Raw genomic sequence first — 19,396 nt, 5'->3', positions numbered from 1 at the left:
TTCTAGACTGTTGGGGAACACGACGGAGAGATTACGTGCTTGGCGGTCGTTGCCTCTGTCTCTCAGTGGACGGATTCAATTATTCAGAATGGTAGAGTTTCCTAGGTGGCTGTATTTATTGCATATGTTGCCCCTCTATTTGAAAACAAAAGATGTGAATTTGCTGACCAAAGTGATCAGATGCTTCTGCTGGGGAGGTAGAAAAGCAAAATTGCCAATACATATATTGCAGGGGACTTGGAGGGAGGGAGGCCTAGGGCTCCCGGATCTAAGGAGGTATAATTGGGCCTGTCTTTTGCGTCATCTTGGAGATTGGTTTTTGGCGCGAGATGATTATACTTGGAGAAGGTTGGAAAGCCAATATTATGCACCGTGTCACTTTCATTTTCTTTTGCAGGCTCCTAGTAAATCGCTTCCTCCTGATCTACGTTCTAGTATACTTGTGTTCCCTTTACGGATGCTTTGGAGAGATATGATGCGGATGTATGGCCTGAATAGGTGTGTATCAGATTTGCTCCCTATTCAGGGTAATCTGTTGTTTCGGCCGGGCTTGGAGAACGCGGTTTTTTCGGACCTGGTCGAGACATGGGATAAATCGGTTGGAGCATGTATTAAATCGACAAGGCCGCATGTTAAACCTAGGAGCACTGGGGCTGGGATATGATATGGGCGGTACTTTTGCCTATGCCCAGTTAAAACACTATGTGGATTCATTGGAGATGGAAGCCTTGAGCGCTGGACACTGTCGCTTATTGAGACAGTTTTTCCATTCGGTACAAAGTGAACGACTATCTATTTCTGGGTTACATAAGGTTTTGGGGACACTTTTGGCGCCCAGGGATCGGGAGAACATTCGTCAGAGATGGGCAGGAGACTTGGAAAGACCACATCTTTCTTTAGATTTCAATGTTTTGACGGCCAGGATACGGAGCTTAACGGGGAATGCAGGGCTTAGAGAGTGCCAATATCGCATTCTTCATAGGGCCTATCTAACGAAGGCTCAGGTATTCAAGATGGGAGGAGTTTCTACACCTCTATGTGGGAAGTGTGGGAGGGCTCCGGGATCTTTCTTTCACTATTTATGGAGCTGCTATAAAGTGAGACACTTTTGGGATTCTATTGCCCAATACCTGGCGGATCTTTTGGACTTGAGAATCATGTGCTCTCCGATGGGAATCTTGTTAGATAAATATGAAGCTTTTCTGTTGCAGAGGGGGTCAGCCCGTCAAATGGTTCGGAAGGCCTTTTTGATTGGTAAAAGACTAATAATGAGTCAGTGGATGGCGGAGACCCCCCCGGACTTCTGGCACTGGCGCAACAAGTTACACGAATTTGTATTGTTTGAGAGAAGAGGGGTGGGGAGCTCCCCTGGGAGGTTGAAGCGGTTTTTGGATGTTTGGGGACCATATATTAATACTCTGTCTCCTAAAGGACGCAGTTTAATGGTGAACTCACTTTAGATGTATCTTGAAATTGGATCATCCTTCGTGGTAATAAGTTAAAATCTGGAAATCTCTCAACAAGGGGTGGGAAGTAGAGGGAGGGGGGAGGAAGGGATCTTTGTAGTTGTTTCACTATATCACAACACTTTTTGGTAATAACATGCTCCTCATAACGTTTAAAAAGTGGTGGAGATTGGTGTGAGATGGGGGAACATATGAGTTTTGAACATATTATTTTGGAATGTGGATATGGGAGAAGGGAAGGCTGTGCTAACACATCAATGAAAGTTATTATTTGTATATTGGCCATGGTGAACACTGTTGATAAAGCATGGCTAGGGGGGAGGGAGGGGGATAGGGAAAAAGTTGAAAAAACGTGATGACTGTAAGTAGTGGGGTAGCTCCCCTGTTTTGTTATGATTTTAAAATTGTAATGTTATAACACCGTTAAGGTATTGAGTCGGATTTGTATTTCTTCAAGTCATCAATAAAAACCGTTGAAACATAGAACAGAGCACCATGGGTGAGTTCCTATGGTGCTTATGTAGGCATCAGTTTATAAAGACAAGTAGGCACCTACTTGACTATAAAAGAACTAGCTTACGTAGCAGAGAATGTGCTTTGAATATAGATTCATTTTCTATGAGCTCATTTACACACACATGGAACCACGTACACGCAGGACCGGCTTGAATGCGCTGCATGGTCAGATGGTTCACTGTATATAGCAGACAGGGTCACGTCCATGATTCGATTGCACTTTTGCACATAAACCCAGCTGAGAGGGCACAGGCTGTGCAGAGTTCACTGCAGTCTTGTGTATACGCTGTGCTTCTCCCAGACAGACGAATACTGTGAGCAGACACAGAGCAGAGAGAATTTTTGGCTTGTTGCCATTTGCTACCTTTAGACAAAGAATTGGCTTGTGCTGCTGTTTTTTTTCGTTTTTGTATTTTTTTTTTTAAATTTCTTTTCTGATTAGAGTGCTTGATCTATGCCTCCATCAAACCATGGGAGTGAATGGGATTCCCATTCCCCTCTATGCACCATTGCTTGCTGTATTTTTGGAAACCCTTATGCGAGCAGATTGACGTCACAGCTGTGTCAATCACAGAGCTCCCAGAGGAGAAGGTGGCTTATTCGGAAGACTGGGGAACAGCGTGTAATGTCTAATTAACTGCCTCTGCACAGGTCACAGTGGCCTTTACATATGACAATCAAGAAGGTAAAATTAGACTCTGAAGAATGTCGCTCCCATATTTCAGCTGGAGCGGAGCAAGAATAACTACCTTTCATGCCATCACTGTATTGAAATGAGCCATCGCATGTGGTTGTACAGTATGCCTTTTTGACAGAACAAAGACATTGGCTTTATTTTTAATTTATAAAAGTTATTGGATGGAGAAGGTGAATGTTCTCTCTTCCCTTCTCTCCCCCTCCCCCACACTTTCAAAATACCACAACTCGCCCATAAGCTAAAAAGGCTGAAAAATGTATTTTTAAATGTTTTTCTTATGTAAATGTCACTGGATGAGAGCAGTGTTTATACACGTACAGACATTTTTCTGCTTTCTCCTGTAGAATTCAATAAGCGTTTCAGTGTACATGCTGACCAGCAGGTAAATTTGCCATTTGAAATACTGTGAAACTACAGGATTTTTAGGAGAAAGAAAGGAGAACATTTTCCAAATATGTTTGGCCAGATAGGAAGCCTTCCTCCCAACAAGGAAGAATTGGCATTGGGCTTTTCATGTAACTGGCACAGCCGATGCCAAGTTGGACTTCTCTGCTGTCAGGGGCGTGAGATGCCTTGTTCTGACATTGCCTACCCCATATGCCATATATTTTCTGTAGATAAATATAAGGTTTCAGTTTCCAGCACTGGTACAAGAGGCCTTATTGAGGAAGGCTTTTCTGCCATCCTCTGTCAATGAAGAAAAGACATTGATTTGGGCTTGGATCTGCATACCCTATATACATACATTAGTACATAAGTAATGCCACACTGGGAAAAGACCAAGGGTCCATCAAGCCAGCATCCTGGCCACGACAGCGGCCAATCCAGGCCAAGGGCACCTGGCGAGCTTCCCAAGTGTACAAACATTCTATACATGTTATTCCTGGCATTGTGGATTTTTCCCAAGTCCATTTAGTAGTGGTTTATGGACTTGTCCTTTAGGAAACCGTCTAACTCCTTTTTAAACTCTGCTAAGCTAACCGCCTTCACCTTGTTCTCCGGCAACGAATTCCAGAGTTTAATTACGCGTTGGGTGAAGAAACATTTTTTCCGATTGGTTTTAAATTTACTACACTATATTTTCATTGCATGCCCCCTAGTCCTAGTATTTTTGGAAAGCGTAAACACGCTTCACATCCACCTGTTCCACCACTCATTTTTTTAATATACCTCTATCATGTCTCCCCTCAGCCATCTCTTCTCCAAGATGAAAAGCCCTAGCTTCCTTAGTCTTTCTTCATAGGGAAGTCGTCCCATCCCCGCTATCATTTTAGTCGCCCTTCGCTGCACCTTTTCCAATTCTACTATATTTTTCTTGAGATGCGGCAACCAGAACTGAACACAATACTCAAGGTGCGGTCGCACCATGGAGCGATACAACGGCATTATAACATCCTCACACCTGTTTTCCATACCTTTCCTAATAATACCCAACATTCTATTCACTTTCCTAGTCGAAGCAGCACACTGAGCAGAAGGTTTCAGCGTATTATCGACGACGACACCCAGATCCCTTTCTTGGTCCGTAACTCCTAACGTGGAACCTTGCATGACGTAGCTATAATTCGGGTTCTTTTTTCCCACATGCATCACCTTGCACTTGCTCACATTAAACGTCATCTGCCATTTAGCCAATGCCAATTACACACCCATGGACAAGGAAAGTACAGAGGTAGGGCTAATTTCCATAGGACCCATTTAGTATGGTATAGTTTATTTTTTATCCCGTTTGACAGAGACCTCTGCCACACTCCTTCCCCGGGTGATTGGAGGTAGGTCCTCAGTAGTACAGTATAGTCCACTCAGGTGGTTCCCAAACCTGATCTTGGAGGCACCCCAACCAGTCAGGTTTTCAGGATATCCACAATGAGTGAGAGAGATTTGCATGCACTGCCCTCTATTGCATGCAAATCTCATTCATGAATATTCATTGTGGATATCCTGAAAACCTGACTGGCTTGGGTGCCTTCAGTACCAGGTTTGGGAACCACTGGTAAAGTCTATTTATTAAATTCTGTTTAACTCTCAGAAGCCTCTACCACATCTCTTCCCTGGGCGATTGGAGGTAGATCCTCTGTCACACTGGATAACTCCCCTCCCAGGCTCAGCCAGTGCCAGTGAAACTAAACCAGGATCTCAGAGCTGCTGCTTCGTCCAGAGCCGCCTTACGTCAACCAGTTTTGATATACTGTATCTATCTGGGAGTGTGTGTGTGTAGTTTTACCTTATGCTCTGTGGGGATAATTTTGCCTATTTTAGCCCTCTTTTATAAATTCATGTAGGTGCCTAAAATATTAGCGCAAATTCAGCAGCAGTGCTTACATTGAAAGAGTGATCTTGTAGATGTTAGTGCATAGAGTACAAGTATGTGCCTAGATTAGAATATTTTATTATCAATGTGCATTCTTCACAACTTCTCCAAAGCTCCACACAGATTGCACCCTCAGCAACGCCTATGCTAAAAGTACATGGGTTCATGTCAACATGCTTGCTAACTAACTCTATAACATAAAACAACACAGAGAGGGTTCAAAGCACAGAGCTCAATCCAAAACACACACAAAAACAAAAAAAAAAGCACCAAGAGCCTTCATAAACGAGAAAAGCCCATTTTACACTCACAAGGGTACGCCACACTAGGACCTTTGGAGTAGCGTTGGAACAAGGTCCCTATCTTTGGTCTCCAGCTGTAAGGCTGGGCAAGTTTATATTGGACTTTTGATATTAAATGACCCCTGATGCAGGCGCTGTGTAGCTAAACACAGCCCATGTCGAGTCATTGATGTACAAGATTGATCGATGCTATAAAATATTATTATTAGCATTTGTATAGCGCTACCAGACGCATGCAGCACTAAACACCTGACACAGAGAGACAGTCCCTGCTCAATAAAAGGACTTGTCCTGTTTTTGAAGGCTTTTGGTGCCTTTTTTTATGTTTTGGATCTAGCTGTAAAACATAACATAATCCAATATTTCTATACCACAAATACCTCTAAAAGTGGTTCACTGCAGTTTACAGAAAATGTAAAAATGGAAACATACCTTCCATGAATATACATTATAAAAGATATTAAGTCAATAATCTAAAAGACTAAACAATCATCCAATATAAAGAGGATTATAAACCTTTCCTAAAAGAAGAAGGTTATCAATAGAAATCAAATAAAATAAAACATGGAAAAGAAAATAAGATGATACCTTTTTTATTGACCTTACCTGACCCTACCTGTCCCTCCAACTACCGCCTCATTTCCCTCCTACCCTTCCTCTCCAAAATACTTGAACGCTCCGTTCACAGCCGTTGCCTTGATTTTCTCGCCTCTCATGCCATCCTCGATCCGCTTCAACCTGGCTTTCGCCCACTACACTCGACAGAAACGGCATTATCCAAAGTCTGCAATGACCTGTTCCTCGCCAAATCCAAAGGTCATTACTCCATCCTCATTCTCCTCGACCTATCCGCCGCTTTTGACACTGTCAATCACAACTTACTTCTCGACACACTGTCCTCTTTTGGGTTCCAAGGCTCTGTCCTCTCCTGGTTCTCCTCTTATCTCTCCCATTGTACCTTCAGAGTACACTCTCATGGTTCTTCCTCCAACCTATCCCGCTCTCTGTTGGAGTCCCTCAGGGTTCTGTCCTTGGACCCCTTCTTTTCTCAATCTACACCTCTTCCCTGGGCTCCCTGATCTTGTCTCATGGCTTCCACTATCATCTTTATGCTGACGACACCCAGCTTTATCTCTCCACACCAGACATCACTGTGGAAACCCAGGCCAAAGTATCGGCCTGCTTATCCGACATTGCTGCCTGGATGTCCAACCGCCACCTGAAACTGAATATGGCCAAGACTGAACTTCTTGTCTTCCCATCCAAACCCACTTCTCCTCTACCTCCACTCTCTATCTCGGTTGATAACACCCTCCCCGTCTCATCTGCCCGCAACCTCGGAGTCATCTTCGACTCCTCCCTCTCCTTCTCTGCGCATATCCAGCAGATAGCCAAGACCTGTCGCTTCTTCCTCTATAACATTAACAAAATTCGCCCTTTCCTCTCTGAGCACACCACCCAAACTCTCATCCACTCTCTCATTACCTCTCGCTTTGACTACTGCAACCTACTCCTCACTGGTCTCCCACTTAGCCACCTATCCCCCCTTCAGTCCTTTCAGAACTCTGCTGCACGTCTTATCTTCCGCCTGAACCGATACACTCATATCACCCCTTTCCTCAAGTCACTTCATTGGCTTCCGATCAGGTACCGCATTCAGTTCAAGCTTCTGCTACTAACCTACAAATGCACTCGATCTTCAGCCCCTCCTTACCTCTCAACCCTCCTCCCCTTACGTTCCTACCCGTAACCTCCGCTCTCAAGACAAATCCCTCCTTTCAGTACCCTTCTCCACCACCGCCAACTCCAGGCTCCACCCTTTCTGCCTCGCCTCACCCCATGCGTGGAACAAACTCCCCGAACCCATACGCCAGGCCCCCTCCCTGCCCATCTTCTAATCACTGCTCAAAGCCCACCTCTTCAATGTCGCCTTCGGCACCTAACCACTACACATCTATTCAGGAAATCTAGACTGCCCCAACTTGACATTTCGTTATTTAGATTGTAAGCTCCTTTGAACAGGGACCGTCCTTCTTTGTTAATTTGTACAGCACTGCGTAACCCTAGTAGCGCTCTAGAAATGTTTAGTAGTAGTTTATTGGACATAACTTAATACATTTCTTGATTAGCTTTCGAAGGTTGCCCTTCTTCGTCAGATCAGAAATAAGCAAATGTGGTAGCAAATGGTATATATAAGAGAAACATCAAAGCATTACTTTGACAGTCTGACTGAGTGGGAGGGTGGGGGGTATGCATGGGGACATCAAAGCATTTCATTGATATTCTAACAGGATGGGTGTTGGTAGGTGAGAGGAGGGTAATAAACAGACAGAGAAATACAGCTTTATGGTTTATAATGGGTTAGAAAACCCAGATCCTTATTAAGTCCTGTTTGTTGGGTGTCAAAATATTCAATCATTCTTATTTCAAAGGTCTTACGTTCCTGTATTGCTTTAAAATTACCTTTCAGTATTCTTACTGTGAAATCACTGGTGCAGTGTTCTGGATTGTAAAGTGTTGGCCCACAGGGGTGGGGGCTTGACTGGCACCGGCTTGACTGCACAGACATCACATGAAAATAGCTGGTGCTTAAATTCCATTGGGGGCGGGGGGCACCTTTAGGCACCTCCCATTTGGATGCCCTGAAGTCTGGCGCCAATGTGTATAGGTGCCCAAAGGGAGGCGCCTGCCCCGCAGCATCCATTCCTTTGCACCCATGTAGTGGTGCCCAAAAATCCTGCTTTGAAAAGCCACATTACATGCATGTATTACTGCATACATGGCAGAATGACTTTATAAAATGACCCTCATGTAGCTGGTGCAGTTCTCATGCCTCTGTTAGAAAAATGGAAGCTAAAGATCTAGACAGCATCACAAATTCTGTCTGTGAAATGAAGAATACTAAGCAGAAAAGTCCATAAGTTTATGCTGATTTCCAAATATTTTTCTGTAGGCAACTGAGAGGGAGAAAAATGATTTGTACTAATCTCTTTGACTCTCGTGGGTTCTGGGTATAGTATTAACTTTCAGTGCTTCACAATCAGATCCTAGTAACTTCCCCCTGTAATAAGGACAGTATCCTGTTGAAGTAATATTATAGAAACCTCAAAATGCAGTGTTGCACAGTAGTAACCAGAGAGGGTAGAACAGTATACACAAATAGCAAACAAACAAAAAGCACAACTGTCAAGACTCAGACAACAGGAGTCCTTTATTAAGATCAGACCCGACACGGGCCGTGTTTCGGCATAAACAACGCCTGCTTCAGGGGTCCAAATTCAATATCAAGATACACAGGAAGGGAGCTCAATAAAAACAAATTCTTAAGTTAGTATGCAACTACCCACAGACAAAATTGCAGAAGCCCCTGTAGAACGCACTTTGGCGGTTTTTCTGACCGACGGCGTTCTACAGGAGCATCTGCAATTTTGTCTGTGGGGAGTTGCAAACTAACTTAAGAATTTGTTTTTATTGAGCTCCCTACCTGTGTATCTTGATATTGAATTTGGACCCCGGAGGCAGGCGTTGTTTACGCCGAAACACGGCCCATGTCGGGTCTGATCTTAATAAAGGACTCCTGTTGTCTCAATCTTGAAGGTCCAGGTGTGCTTTTTCTTTGTGTGCTGCACAGTAGTACATTTGGAGGGGACTGTAATTTCAGAGAGCTGATTTGCTATAACAGATGCGTCGAATGCACAGTGTAAACTGCTTGTCTCACCATTAATATAGAAAACGTTTGTTTTTCAGCAAGCCCGTCACGTCATAGTATATCGGAGTGGAGGATGCAGAGCATTGCGAGGGATTCGGATGAAAGCTCAGATGAGGAATTCTTTGATGCACACGGTACGTAGCCTGAAACGTCAATATTCTTATGTACAATATAAATGTAGAAAGCTTCCCTACGTAAGATATACGGCAGATAACGGTGGGAAGGGTCCACTCACTTCACCCATTTTTCAAGGTTACTGTATTTGATAAACACTTTCATTGCTTTTTGTTCCACCTCAGTTCTATTTTTGCAGCATCAGAGTGCTGTAATGGAGCAAAAGAATTCTGTAGAGGCAACAGTTTTGAGGGCAGATGCTTCTGTGCCACATGTCATAGTCTACCTGAGCCTACTGTGATCCACCTATTGGCAGTGGTGAGAAATTGGTATGATTCTGTGCAATGGTACAGGAGGTGAGGGAAACCAAGCAAACTAAAAATTTATGGCCCGTGTGTATCTCTGGCCACTGGCTTATTGCATATTTGTAAATGCAAGTCTGATAGTCCAGTATCTCTCTGGTTCCGTGCATGTTATTTGCCTTCCCCCCGCCACCACAACTGCCATTGTGTATCTCACCTTTTGTGTTTCTGCACACCAAATTACGTGAGGCTATAAATTTTTCACTGCTTAGTTTCCAAACTCTGAACCGCTCAGGCTTCCTTAAATCACTTTTCATTGTTTTTAGTTCATCTTAACTACAATCTACTACAAGTTAAAAAAACATAGTAACATAGTAGATGACGGCAGAAAAAGACCTGTACGGTCCATCCAGTCTGCCCAACAAGACAACTCATGTGTGCTACTTTTGTGTATACCCTACTTTGATTTGTACCTGTGCTCTTCAGGGCACAGACCATATAAGTCTGCCCAGCACTAGCCCCGCCTCCCACCGAACTGTACCAACATCAAAGTTGCTTACGTTAGGTTATCAATTTGGTATAAATTCTAACTTTTAACAAGCAAGTAAGGAAAAGTGTCAAAAGGGCAGAGTTAACATTTGGTGAGGTTTCCTACTGGCTCCTTTGCAATTTCCTATGAAAACTTTGGAAAATAGGGCCTAAAACTGATTCTTGAGATATGCCACTGATTATTTCCCCTGCCCCTCATCCCCACACACACTTTACCTGTGGTGAAACTTTATCTTTACCTTTACCCTTTCTTCCTGTGCTAGTGGCTGTCACATTTTAACATAAGCACATTCAACACCATGGAGCCACTTAGGAATGCCTGAGCCCACAACAGAAAATAAAGTAACAGATGGCAGGTAAAGACCAACATGGTCCATCTTGTCTGCCCAGCAAAGTGGCTAGAATTGTACCGGCCACTCTGTGCAGAACTTACAGGTTACCTACTCTGTTTAGGATTATACCTGCCACTCCTTGCGGATTACACCCTTTATGTCATCATATATTCAGTCTGGGAATATCCTTATTAAAAATAGAAGCCAACCGAAACCGGCCCAAAATCAGGGTTTGGGTTTCGTCTGAAAATGCTGGTGCATTTCTGGCTGAAACCAAAATGCCCCTCACCCTCCCTGAGCCGCCTGACTGCCCATAGGCCCTACCATCTGACCGACCACCACCCCACCTCCAAAGGAGACAAGTCTCTCCACTGACCTGGCCCCTTGACCATCAGTAGGGCCTATGTTAATAAGCCCTGGTGGTGTAATGGTCTCTTTAGGGGCAGGAAAACCCCCCACTCATTCCTGCCCAGTGCCACTGGTGGTTTAAAATGGCTGCCAGGAGGCCCTGGCATGGATGAGCAGACTGGATAGGCCATATGGTCTTTATCTGCCTGCATTGTTTTCTGTGTTTCTATGCCCCCTGCCACCCCCCTTCTCTTGCCACAGTCCTAGGGGGCAGCCATGGGTTAAAACTGCCACTACTAATGTTCCTTATTTGTTGGTCTTTAGGAAGAAAAATCCCCTGTACATTTAACCAGCTTTTTGTTCCCCTGGCTCTGGCTGGCCATCCTAGGACCAGTGCTCAGACATCTAAGAGTCATACCAAGTCACTTATAGTTATGTCATCTTAAGCTGTAGTCTTCTCCTGATCACGCAGCTTTATATCCATTGATGGACTTCTTATGGGAATGGAGGTCTTTGAACCTCTCTGGTAATCTCCTCATCCCTGGAATTTCCCTGTAAATATAAGCTGCTTTCCTCTTTAGTGGTACCTATACTGGTTTCTGTGCTGCCCCAGAAGCAGTTTGGAAAGTCTTACTCCTCCGTACTGCTAGAGAACTTGAGTGAATTGAGAAGACTGTGCTAAGGACCAGGTCACAGTGCACTAATTGCTGCTGGATGACAGCCCTGTGAAAGGCAGTCCAACGATCATGTCTCACTTCGATTGCATATTTATTTCACACAGTAAAATGCAGCATCCACAAAGCCAGGCCAGACCTATTATTGTGTGTGACATGTCATGGGAAGCGTACAGGCTGTGAGTCATGCGTCTGGGACTCTTTGTTTACTGTGAGGCTTCAGCGCTCCAGTGATAACTGCTTTCTGTTAAAGTCCTTTTTATATTTTTATTCTCACAAAATAACTCATGGCACATGAGCTGCTGATATTCTCTAAAACGGTGATATAATTCAGTTTATATTTTATTTTTAGACTATTATGTAAACTGCTACCATTTTTGCTTCTGCTGTATGGCCTTCTTAAGGTCTGTATTTATTGAAATGCATAATAGCCACCTCTGAAATCAAATGTAAAACAGTGCATTCAGGGGTGTAGTATAGATAGTACTGACCGGGGTGCATACTTGTCCTTTGGATGAGGAACATTATATGATGTAAACATTTTCTTGCAATTGTCAGATGGGAACAAACAGGCAGATTGACCACACTATTAATAGGGCAGTGCCTGAGGGCCATACCAGAAGGGGGCCAAGTGAAGGAGTAGCCTAGTGGTTAGTACAGCGGACTTTGATCCTGGGGAACTGGGATTGATTCCCACTGCATCTCCTTGTGACTCTGGGCAAGTCACTTAACCCTCCATTGCCCCAGGTACAAATAAGTATCTATATATACTATGTAAACCGCTTTGAATGTAGTTGCAAAAACCACAGAAAGGCAGTATATCAAGTCCCAATTCCCTTTCCTTCCTAACCAGTAATGGCCAGTAATATATATTGGATTGGTGGCTAGGGGCCCAGATCTCTGCCAGTCTGCCCCTGGGAACAAAGGAGTGTCCTTTGATTCCTGGGCTGGTTTCATCTGTTAGTCTGCGGATTCTCTGCGTGGACCCAGTAGGGCCCAAAGAACTGCCGAGAGCAGCAAAATGTGATTCTAATGCATAAAAGAGACAGAGAGTGAATAAAGGAAAAGTTCCAACTTTGTAAGGTTGAAATAATCACATATGGCTGACTTTTTGGGTTGGGTATATTGGTGTATTGCTTTATTATACTGGTTTTATTCTTTTGCTTACCCTATTTTGCCATGGTAATGAAATGATATTTTGGGACCTTGCTCATAGGGAAAGCCTCTTGTGATTATCACTTCATATGATAAAGGGGATGGGACGACTTCCCTATGAGGAAAGGCTAAAGCGGCTAGGGCTCTTCAGCTTGGAGAAAAGGCGGCTGAGGGGAGATATGATAGAGGTCTATAAAATAATGAGTGGAGTTGAACGGGCAGATGTGAAGCGTCTGTTTATAGTTTTCCAAAAATACTAGGACTAGGGGGCATTTCCAAAAATACTAGGACTAGGGGGCATGCGATGAAGCTACAATGTAGTAAATTTAAAACAAATCGGAGAAAATATTTCTTCACTCAACGTGTAATTAAACTCTGGAATTCATTGCCAGAGAATGTGGGTAAAGGCAGTTAGCTTAGCGGAGTTTAAAAAAGGTTTGGACAGCTTCCTAAAGGAAAAGTCCATAGACCGTTATTAAATGGGTTGGGGAAAATCCACTATTTCTGGGATAAGCAGTATAAAATGTTATTTGTACTTTTTTGGGATCTTGCCGGGTATTTGTGACCTGGATTGGCCACTGTTGGAAACAGGATGCTGGGCTTGATGAACCTTTGGTCTTTCCCAGTATGGCAATACTTATGTACTTATGCATTTCTGATCTGACAAAGAAGGGCTACCTTCGAAAGCTAATCAAAAAATGTATTAAGTTAGTCCAATAAATAAGGTATCCTTATTTTCTTTTCTACGTTTTATTTTATTCTGTTTCTATTGACCACTTCATATGCACAAATTGGACTTTAAAGGATGGTATTCAAAGACATTGGCTTGCTAAAACGTAGCCATATAAATTAAGGAGGGGATGGTGTTTACAGTTAGTCATATTGGACTAAATTCTATAAATGGCACCTAGAAAATGGCCACTGAAAAAAAATATCACTTAGCGCTATTCTATAAACAGCGCTTAAATTTAGACACTGTTTTTAGAATAGCACTTAGTGCCGGGAACTGCGACTACATTCATGCGCAACCATTTACACCAATAAAACTTCGGTGTAAATCCCTGCACCTAAATTAGGCTTGGATCCCCTTTATTCTTTAACAGCGCACATAAATTATCCACCCATGACCCTCCCACAGCCGTGCTCCCTTTTGGACCCATGCATAAATTGTAATTAAATGAAATTAGCACCAATAATTGCTAAAATCTCAATTATCAGTGTTAATTGGCTTTGTTCAATTAAATAACATGCTTAAATTGGGTGCAATTTTTAGTGACTTTTATAGAATTTAGGGAATGGAGGGTTATTTTATAACAGAACACCCAGGATAGGTGTCATTTTCTAGAGAAAACAAGCACATTTCTTGATAAAATACTGGCGCAAGTGGCAGGCGTGGATGTTTACACCACATAAATTATAGTATTTTATAATCTACACATGTACTTGTGGGCTCCACCCACATTCTGCCCAAATTCCACCCCTGTGCACGCCCACCAGCCATCAAGTCCTGGCACATTCTTTTCAAGTAGTTGATATTCTATGAGGGGTCCTTCGTGTCTGTATGTTGTCACATCTGCATGCAAATTAATAAAATATCCCAAAGTGGGTTTCTACTTTACTGCTTAAAGTACACGCGCCCTTATTGGAATTACCCCCGTAGTGGCAATATTTGGCCACTATCTAGCTTCATCTGAATATCTCAGCCACAAGTATGGCAGGTCTAGAAGTATGTTTATCTGTCTATCTATCTTTGAGCTGCAATGTTGAGTGACTCAGATATATCTCTTCAAAATTTGCAAACTCACATTGCCACTAAATGTTACCCCCCAGGGAGACTTTCTCATTACATTTTCTTCTTTTCCCCTAAAGAAGACTTGTCAGACACAGAGGAGGTGTTCCCTAAAGAGATCTCAAAGTGGAATTCAAATGATCTCATGGATAAAATTGAAACCACAGAAGTTGATGATATCCAAGGTAATTAAATGATTTTTTTCACCTTAAACTGAAGTATTTAGAAAGGCCAAAAGAACAAATCTCTGATGGGATAATAAAATGTCTTTACTTTTATGATACTCAAGATCCCCTTCCTTTTCCTTTTTGTAGGTTAAGTTGTGTAAAATACTGTTCTAGATCAAGTGTACTCTGAGTATTTTTCTGCTCATAGACAACAGATCCTTGAATCTTAGAAATGCAGAGTCAGTGGCGCCCCTCCACCCCCCAGCGCATCAACTCCACACACACCCCCACCCCGGTGCATCAGCTCCTGAGGGTGCAGGGAGCAGTCTTGCGGTGGTTGGCTCCGCCGGTTCCCTGCCCCAGAATAGAAAGTAGCATCAGAGGGAGCAGGGAACCAGTGGAGCTGACAGCCACACAGCTGTTCCCTGCACCCCCTGCAGCATGCACCTGGGGCAGACTGCCCCCCCGCCCTTGGTACACTACTGTGCAGAGCTGAGCTTTTTCTCCTGTATGCTTATTTCCTGCAAGGTTCAGTAAAGCAGTAAAACTCTCTCCCCCCCCCCCCCCCCCCCCCAACACATATCAACAAGATTTTCAGAACTGATTTAGATTTGCATTATCCAGACTGCAATGGACTTAGATACAAATCAATTTATGCATCCAGCTTTTCTTACATAAGTACACAACTGTGGAACGCTTTGCCCAAACCCATGAAATCTATCCACAACCATCTTAACTTCAGGAAGCCACTGAAAACCAACTTGTTTAAGAAGGCCTACCCCCTTGACCCAAATTAACTTTCTACTTCCTGCGACACAGCAAAACTATGGACCATATTGGACTTTTATCACCCCCTCTTTATTTCTTTGTTGCTTTTATTTATGTTTCTTATATGCTTACTACTATATTGTGTATTTGTATTTTACCGAACCGGAGCCCGCCTCTACGGTATTGTGTAAGCCACATTGAGCCTGCAACTAAGTGGGAAAATGTGGGGTATAAATGTGTTAAATAAATAAATTATGGAACAGTGTTAGGGAGTACAAACTGATCAACTACCAAAAGGGTAGTGCATTATTTGTAGTAGAAGTTCTCAACCCAGTCCTTAGGGTGCACCCAGCCAGGCAGATGCAGATCTGTCTAATGTATTTTTATTTTTGTTTGTTTGTTTGTTTTTGTGAATATCCTTGTGTTTTTAAGGACTGAGTTGAGAATCGCTGGTTTTGTAGTGAAAAACTATAAATGTGTTCTACAACCTAGTTGATTGAAATCAAGCCAACACTTTTTCAAGCCATAATGATTGACCTACCACCCAGGAATGCCAAAAGATCATCTCGCACATTCCTTAATCTTCACTTCCCAAATTGCAAAGACCTAAAATATAAACTAATGCACGCATCAACCTTTTCCTATATGAGTACGCAATTCTGGAACGCATTGCCACGTAACCTAAAAGCGACCTATGAACTGACCAACTTCCGAAAACTGCTGAAGACACATCTTTTCGACAAGACATACCACAATGACTAAAACATATGAAAAACCCACATATATCTAGTAAGCATTGTTAACATGCCCCATATCATATCTTCATCATACTTTCCATTACCCAATATACTTCTGTTACACTAATATTAATTCTCCTCTCATTTCCACTTTCCACTATATATTGTAAGCCACATTGAGCCTGCAAAGAAGTGGGATAATGTGGGATACAAATGCAATAAATAAATAAATAAAAAATCTTTTGGTATCATGCATGCTGTGCCAGTAGTTTCAAGGCCACATCACTAGTGATTTTATATCATCATCACTGAACAAAAATGGCCCTCCTGCAAGTGATCCCATCTTCTAATCTCAGTCATACTTAGATGAAGACTGGGGTGGAAACAAAGAGGCATTATGACCACTGCCTTTCAAAACAATTTTCTAACTTGATTGTTGCAGATGTCCAGATCTTGCTGCATCTGAGTAAGTGGAGCTGACATTTCAGCCATCGTGCTGAGGCTTTCTTCAGGGTATGCTGTGAGATCTGCAGTTTGTCTTTATATGTAGTGGTTTCTCAAACCTGATTGGCTGGGGTTTGAGGTGAGCAGTGGGAAATTGAGGCGGGAAAGTCCATTGGTCATGAATTTGAATTTTGGCAAGAAAACAAATATGAATTTTGATGGGAAAGTCCGTTGGTCACTATTTTAAATTCTGTCAGGAATGAGGCTTGAAATTCATTGGGACGGTTCTGATGCTGGAGAGGGAAGCCTAAAAGATCAAATCACTAACTTCTATAATAATAGCACCTTGACTACTAGATGGTGCCTGGCGCTTTTTGCCGTTTGAACCAGTCACTTGTTAGTATTATCAACTTTAAAAAGGCAAAAAAAAAAAGAATATCTTATTAGTGATTTCCTAACTAATGGACACAGATCGTACTACTGCTTCGCTTCTGTGTGATAGCAATAATGTTGTATGCATGTTGTGTTATAGGACTCTTTCAGTGTAATAGCTTTCACCATTTTTCCCATAATACCATTTTTTATTTTTTATTTATTTTATTTACATCAATTTATATACCGTATCTTATTGCTACTGCAAGACAGAACGGTTTACAATTTATTAAAAAAAAAAAAAAAAAAAAGCAGTACAATAAGTACAAATTGGACAAACATTAGAACTCCAATCATTACAGGAAAGCACAGCAAACCCATCAGGAATACAGAGCTCGATGTGGCCTATAAACCCAACATTCTCCGAGGACAAGCAGGCTGCTTGTTCTCACTGATGGGTTGACGTCCTCGGCAGCCCCCTCCATCGGAAAGTTTACTAGCAAAGGCCTTTGCTAGTCCTCGCGCACCCATGCGCACCGCACATGCGCGGCCGTCTTCCCGGCCGAAACCGGCTCGAGCCGGCCAGTCTTCTTTCGTCCGCACTCGGTACGGTTGTGTTACGCCGTTCGTGCCCCAGAGAGTCGACCTCGCGCGTCCTTTTCGACGTGTTTTTGTCCTTTTTTCCTGAGAAAAGTTCGGGAAGCGCTCCGGTAGTATTCCGGAAGACCCTTTCGGGTTTTCTGCCCTTCCCGTATTTCTTAGTTTTTGCCCCGTAAGTTTTCTTTCGTTGCCGGGGTAGGCCTCTTTTGGCCTCGGTCGAGATTTTTCTCCCTCTAAATTTTGGTGCTTCAATTTTCGCCATTTCGGCCTTTGATTTCGCCGGCGTGATTTTTCCGCCCATGACATCGAAGCCTTCCAGCGGCTTCAAGAAGTGCACCCAGTGCGCCCGGGTAATCTCGCTCACTGATAGGCACTCCGTGTCTTCAGTGTCTAGGGGCCCAGCACCGCCCTCAGAACTGCAGTCTGTGTTCCCTGTTACAAAGGCGGACTCAGGTAGCGAGATTAGCCCAGTGGAACGTTTTGTTCTCGGGCTCTTCGTCGGCATCGGCACCGGAGGCATCGAGTGCATCGACGTCGTCAGCGTCCGGACCATCTTCCTCGGCTGCCGCTCCATCGACTGCATCGAGGCATCGGACCTCTGCATCGGCGCCGAGGCATCGGGCGACTGTATCGACGTCGGTGGTACCGAGACTTCGTCTGCTGATGTCGTCGGACGGAGGTGCATCGTCAGGAGTGCAGGTGAGGGCTGTCCATTCCCCTGCTGGTGGCGGTGAGCCTTCGGGTGGGTCTCCTCCTACCCTGAGGGCTCCTGCGGTACAGCCCCCCCAGGATCGACCCTCTTTGGTCTCGGCCCCGAGGAAGCGACGGATGGATTCTACGTCCTCCTCGTCGGTGCCGGGGAGCTCCGGTGACATGCTTCGGAAGAAGTCGAAGAAGCATCGACACCGGTCTCCTCCCCGCGTCGGCACCGAGAGCTCTGGGTCGCCGAGGGATTCGGCACCCAGCAGGCATCGGCACCGAGAGGACCGCTCACCCTCTGTTCAAGAGGTGTCGATGCGCTCCACTCTGGACAGCCCGGAACAGCCTCCTCACCTGGAACAGGTTCTGGCGTCGACGCCTGCATCGACCTCTCAGCCTTTCTCTGCAGCCGCTCTAAACGAGAGCCTCTGGGCCGTTCTCCCAGAGATTCTGGGAGAGCTGTTGCGCCCTACCCCTCCGGTACCAGCGGTGCTTGCGCCTCCGGTACCGTCGAGCGTGGCGCCGGCTGGCCCATCGTCCAGGTTGAGGTCCCCGACGACCGCGGCCACCTCCCAGGAAGGCTCCCCGACTACGTCGGCGGAGGGAGCTTCGCCGATGCGGGCGAGGGAGTCTACCTCTCGACGCCCCCACCGTGGACGGGGTTCCACCGAGTCGAGCAGGGCGAGGTTGCAGACACAGGTCCGTGAACTTGTGTCTGACACCGAGGGTGAGGCCTCGTGGGAGGAAGAGGAGGACCCCAGATATTTCTCTGACGAGGAGTCTGAGGGTCTTCCTTCTGATCCTACTCCCTCTCCTGAAAGACAGCTTTCTCCTCCCGAGAGTCTGTCTTTTGCTTCCTTTGTCCGGGAGATGTCTACGGCCATCCCCTTCCCGGTGGTTGTGGAGGACGAGCCCAGGGCTGAAATGTTTGAGCTCCTGGACTATCCTTCTCCACCTAAGGAAGCGTCCACTGTTCCCTTGCACCATGTCCTGAAAAAGACATTGCTTGCGAACTGGACCAAGCCACTAAGTAATCCCCACATTCCCAAGAAGATCGAGTCCCAGTACCGAATCCATGGGGACCCAGAGCTGATGCGCATCCAGTTGCCTCATGACTCTGAAGTTGTGGATTTGGCCCTAAAGAAGGCTAAGAGTTCTAGGGAGCATGCTTCGGCGCCCCCGGGCAAAGACCCTAGAACCTTAGACTCCTTTGGGAGGAAGGCCTACCATTCTTCTATGCTCGTGGCCAAGATCCAGTCTTACCAGCTCTACACGAGCATACACATGCGGAACAATGTGCGGCAGTTGGCGGGCTTGGTTGATGCTCTACCCCCTGAGCAAGCCA

General features: G+C 44.6%; 1 protein-coding gene across 4 annotated transcripts in view; it reads left to right on the top strand.

The window, feature by feature from the left end:
- The window catches only part of PITPNM2 (phosphatidylinositol transfer protein membrane associated 2), a 432,451-nt gene that overhangs the window by 313,613 nt on the left and 99,442 nt on the right, over positions 1 to 19,396 (top strand). For all 4 annotated transcript variants that reach the window (XM_030220215.1, XM_030220217.1, XM_030220216.1 and 1 more), the window contains exons 7-8: positions 9,040 to 9,135; positions 14,345 to 14,449. In XM_030220215.1, the coding sequence (XP_030076075.1) occupies positions 9,040 to 9,135; positions 14,345 to 14,449 (201 nt within the window). The remainder of the gene's footprint in view (positions 1 to 9,039; positions 9,136 to 14,344; positions 14,450 to 19,396) is intronic.

Source organism: Microcaecilia unicolor, chromosome 11 (assembly GCF_901765095.1).
Source record: "Microcaecilia unicolor chromosome 11, aMicUni1.1, whole genome shotgun sequence".
NCBI classification, from domain to species: Eukaryota; Metazoa; Chordata; class Amphibia; order Gymnophiona; family Siphonopidae; genus Microcaecilia; species Microcaecilia unicolor.
The sequence above is the reverse complement of the archived record's forward strand: the minus strand, read 5'-3'. Positions and strand labels throughout refer to the sequence as shown.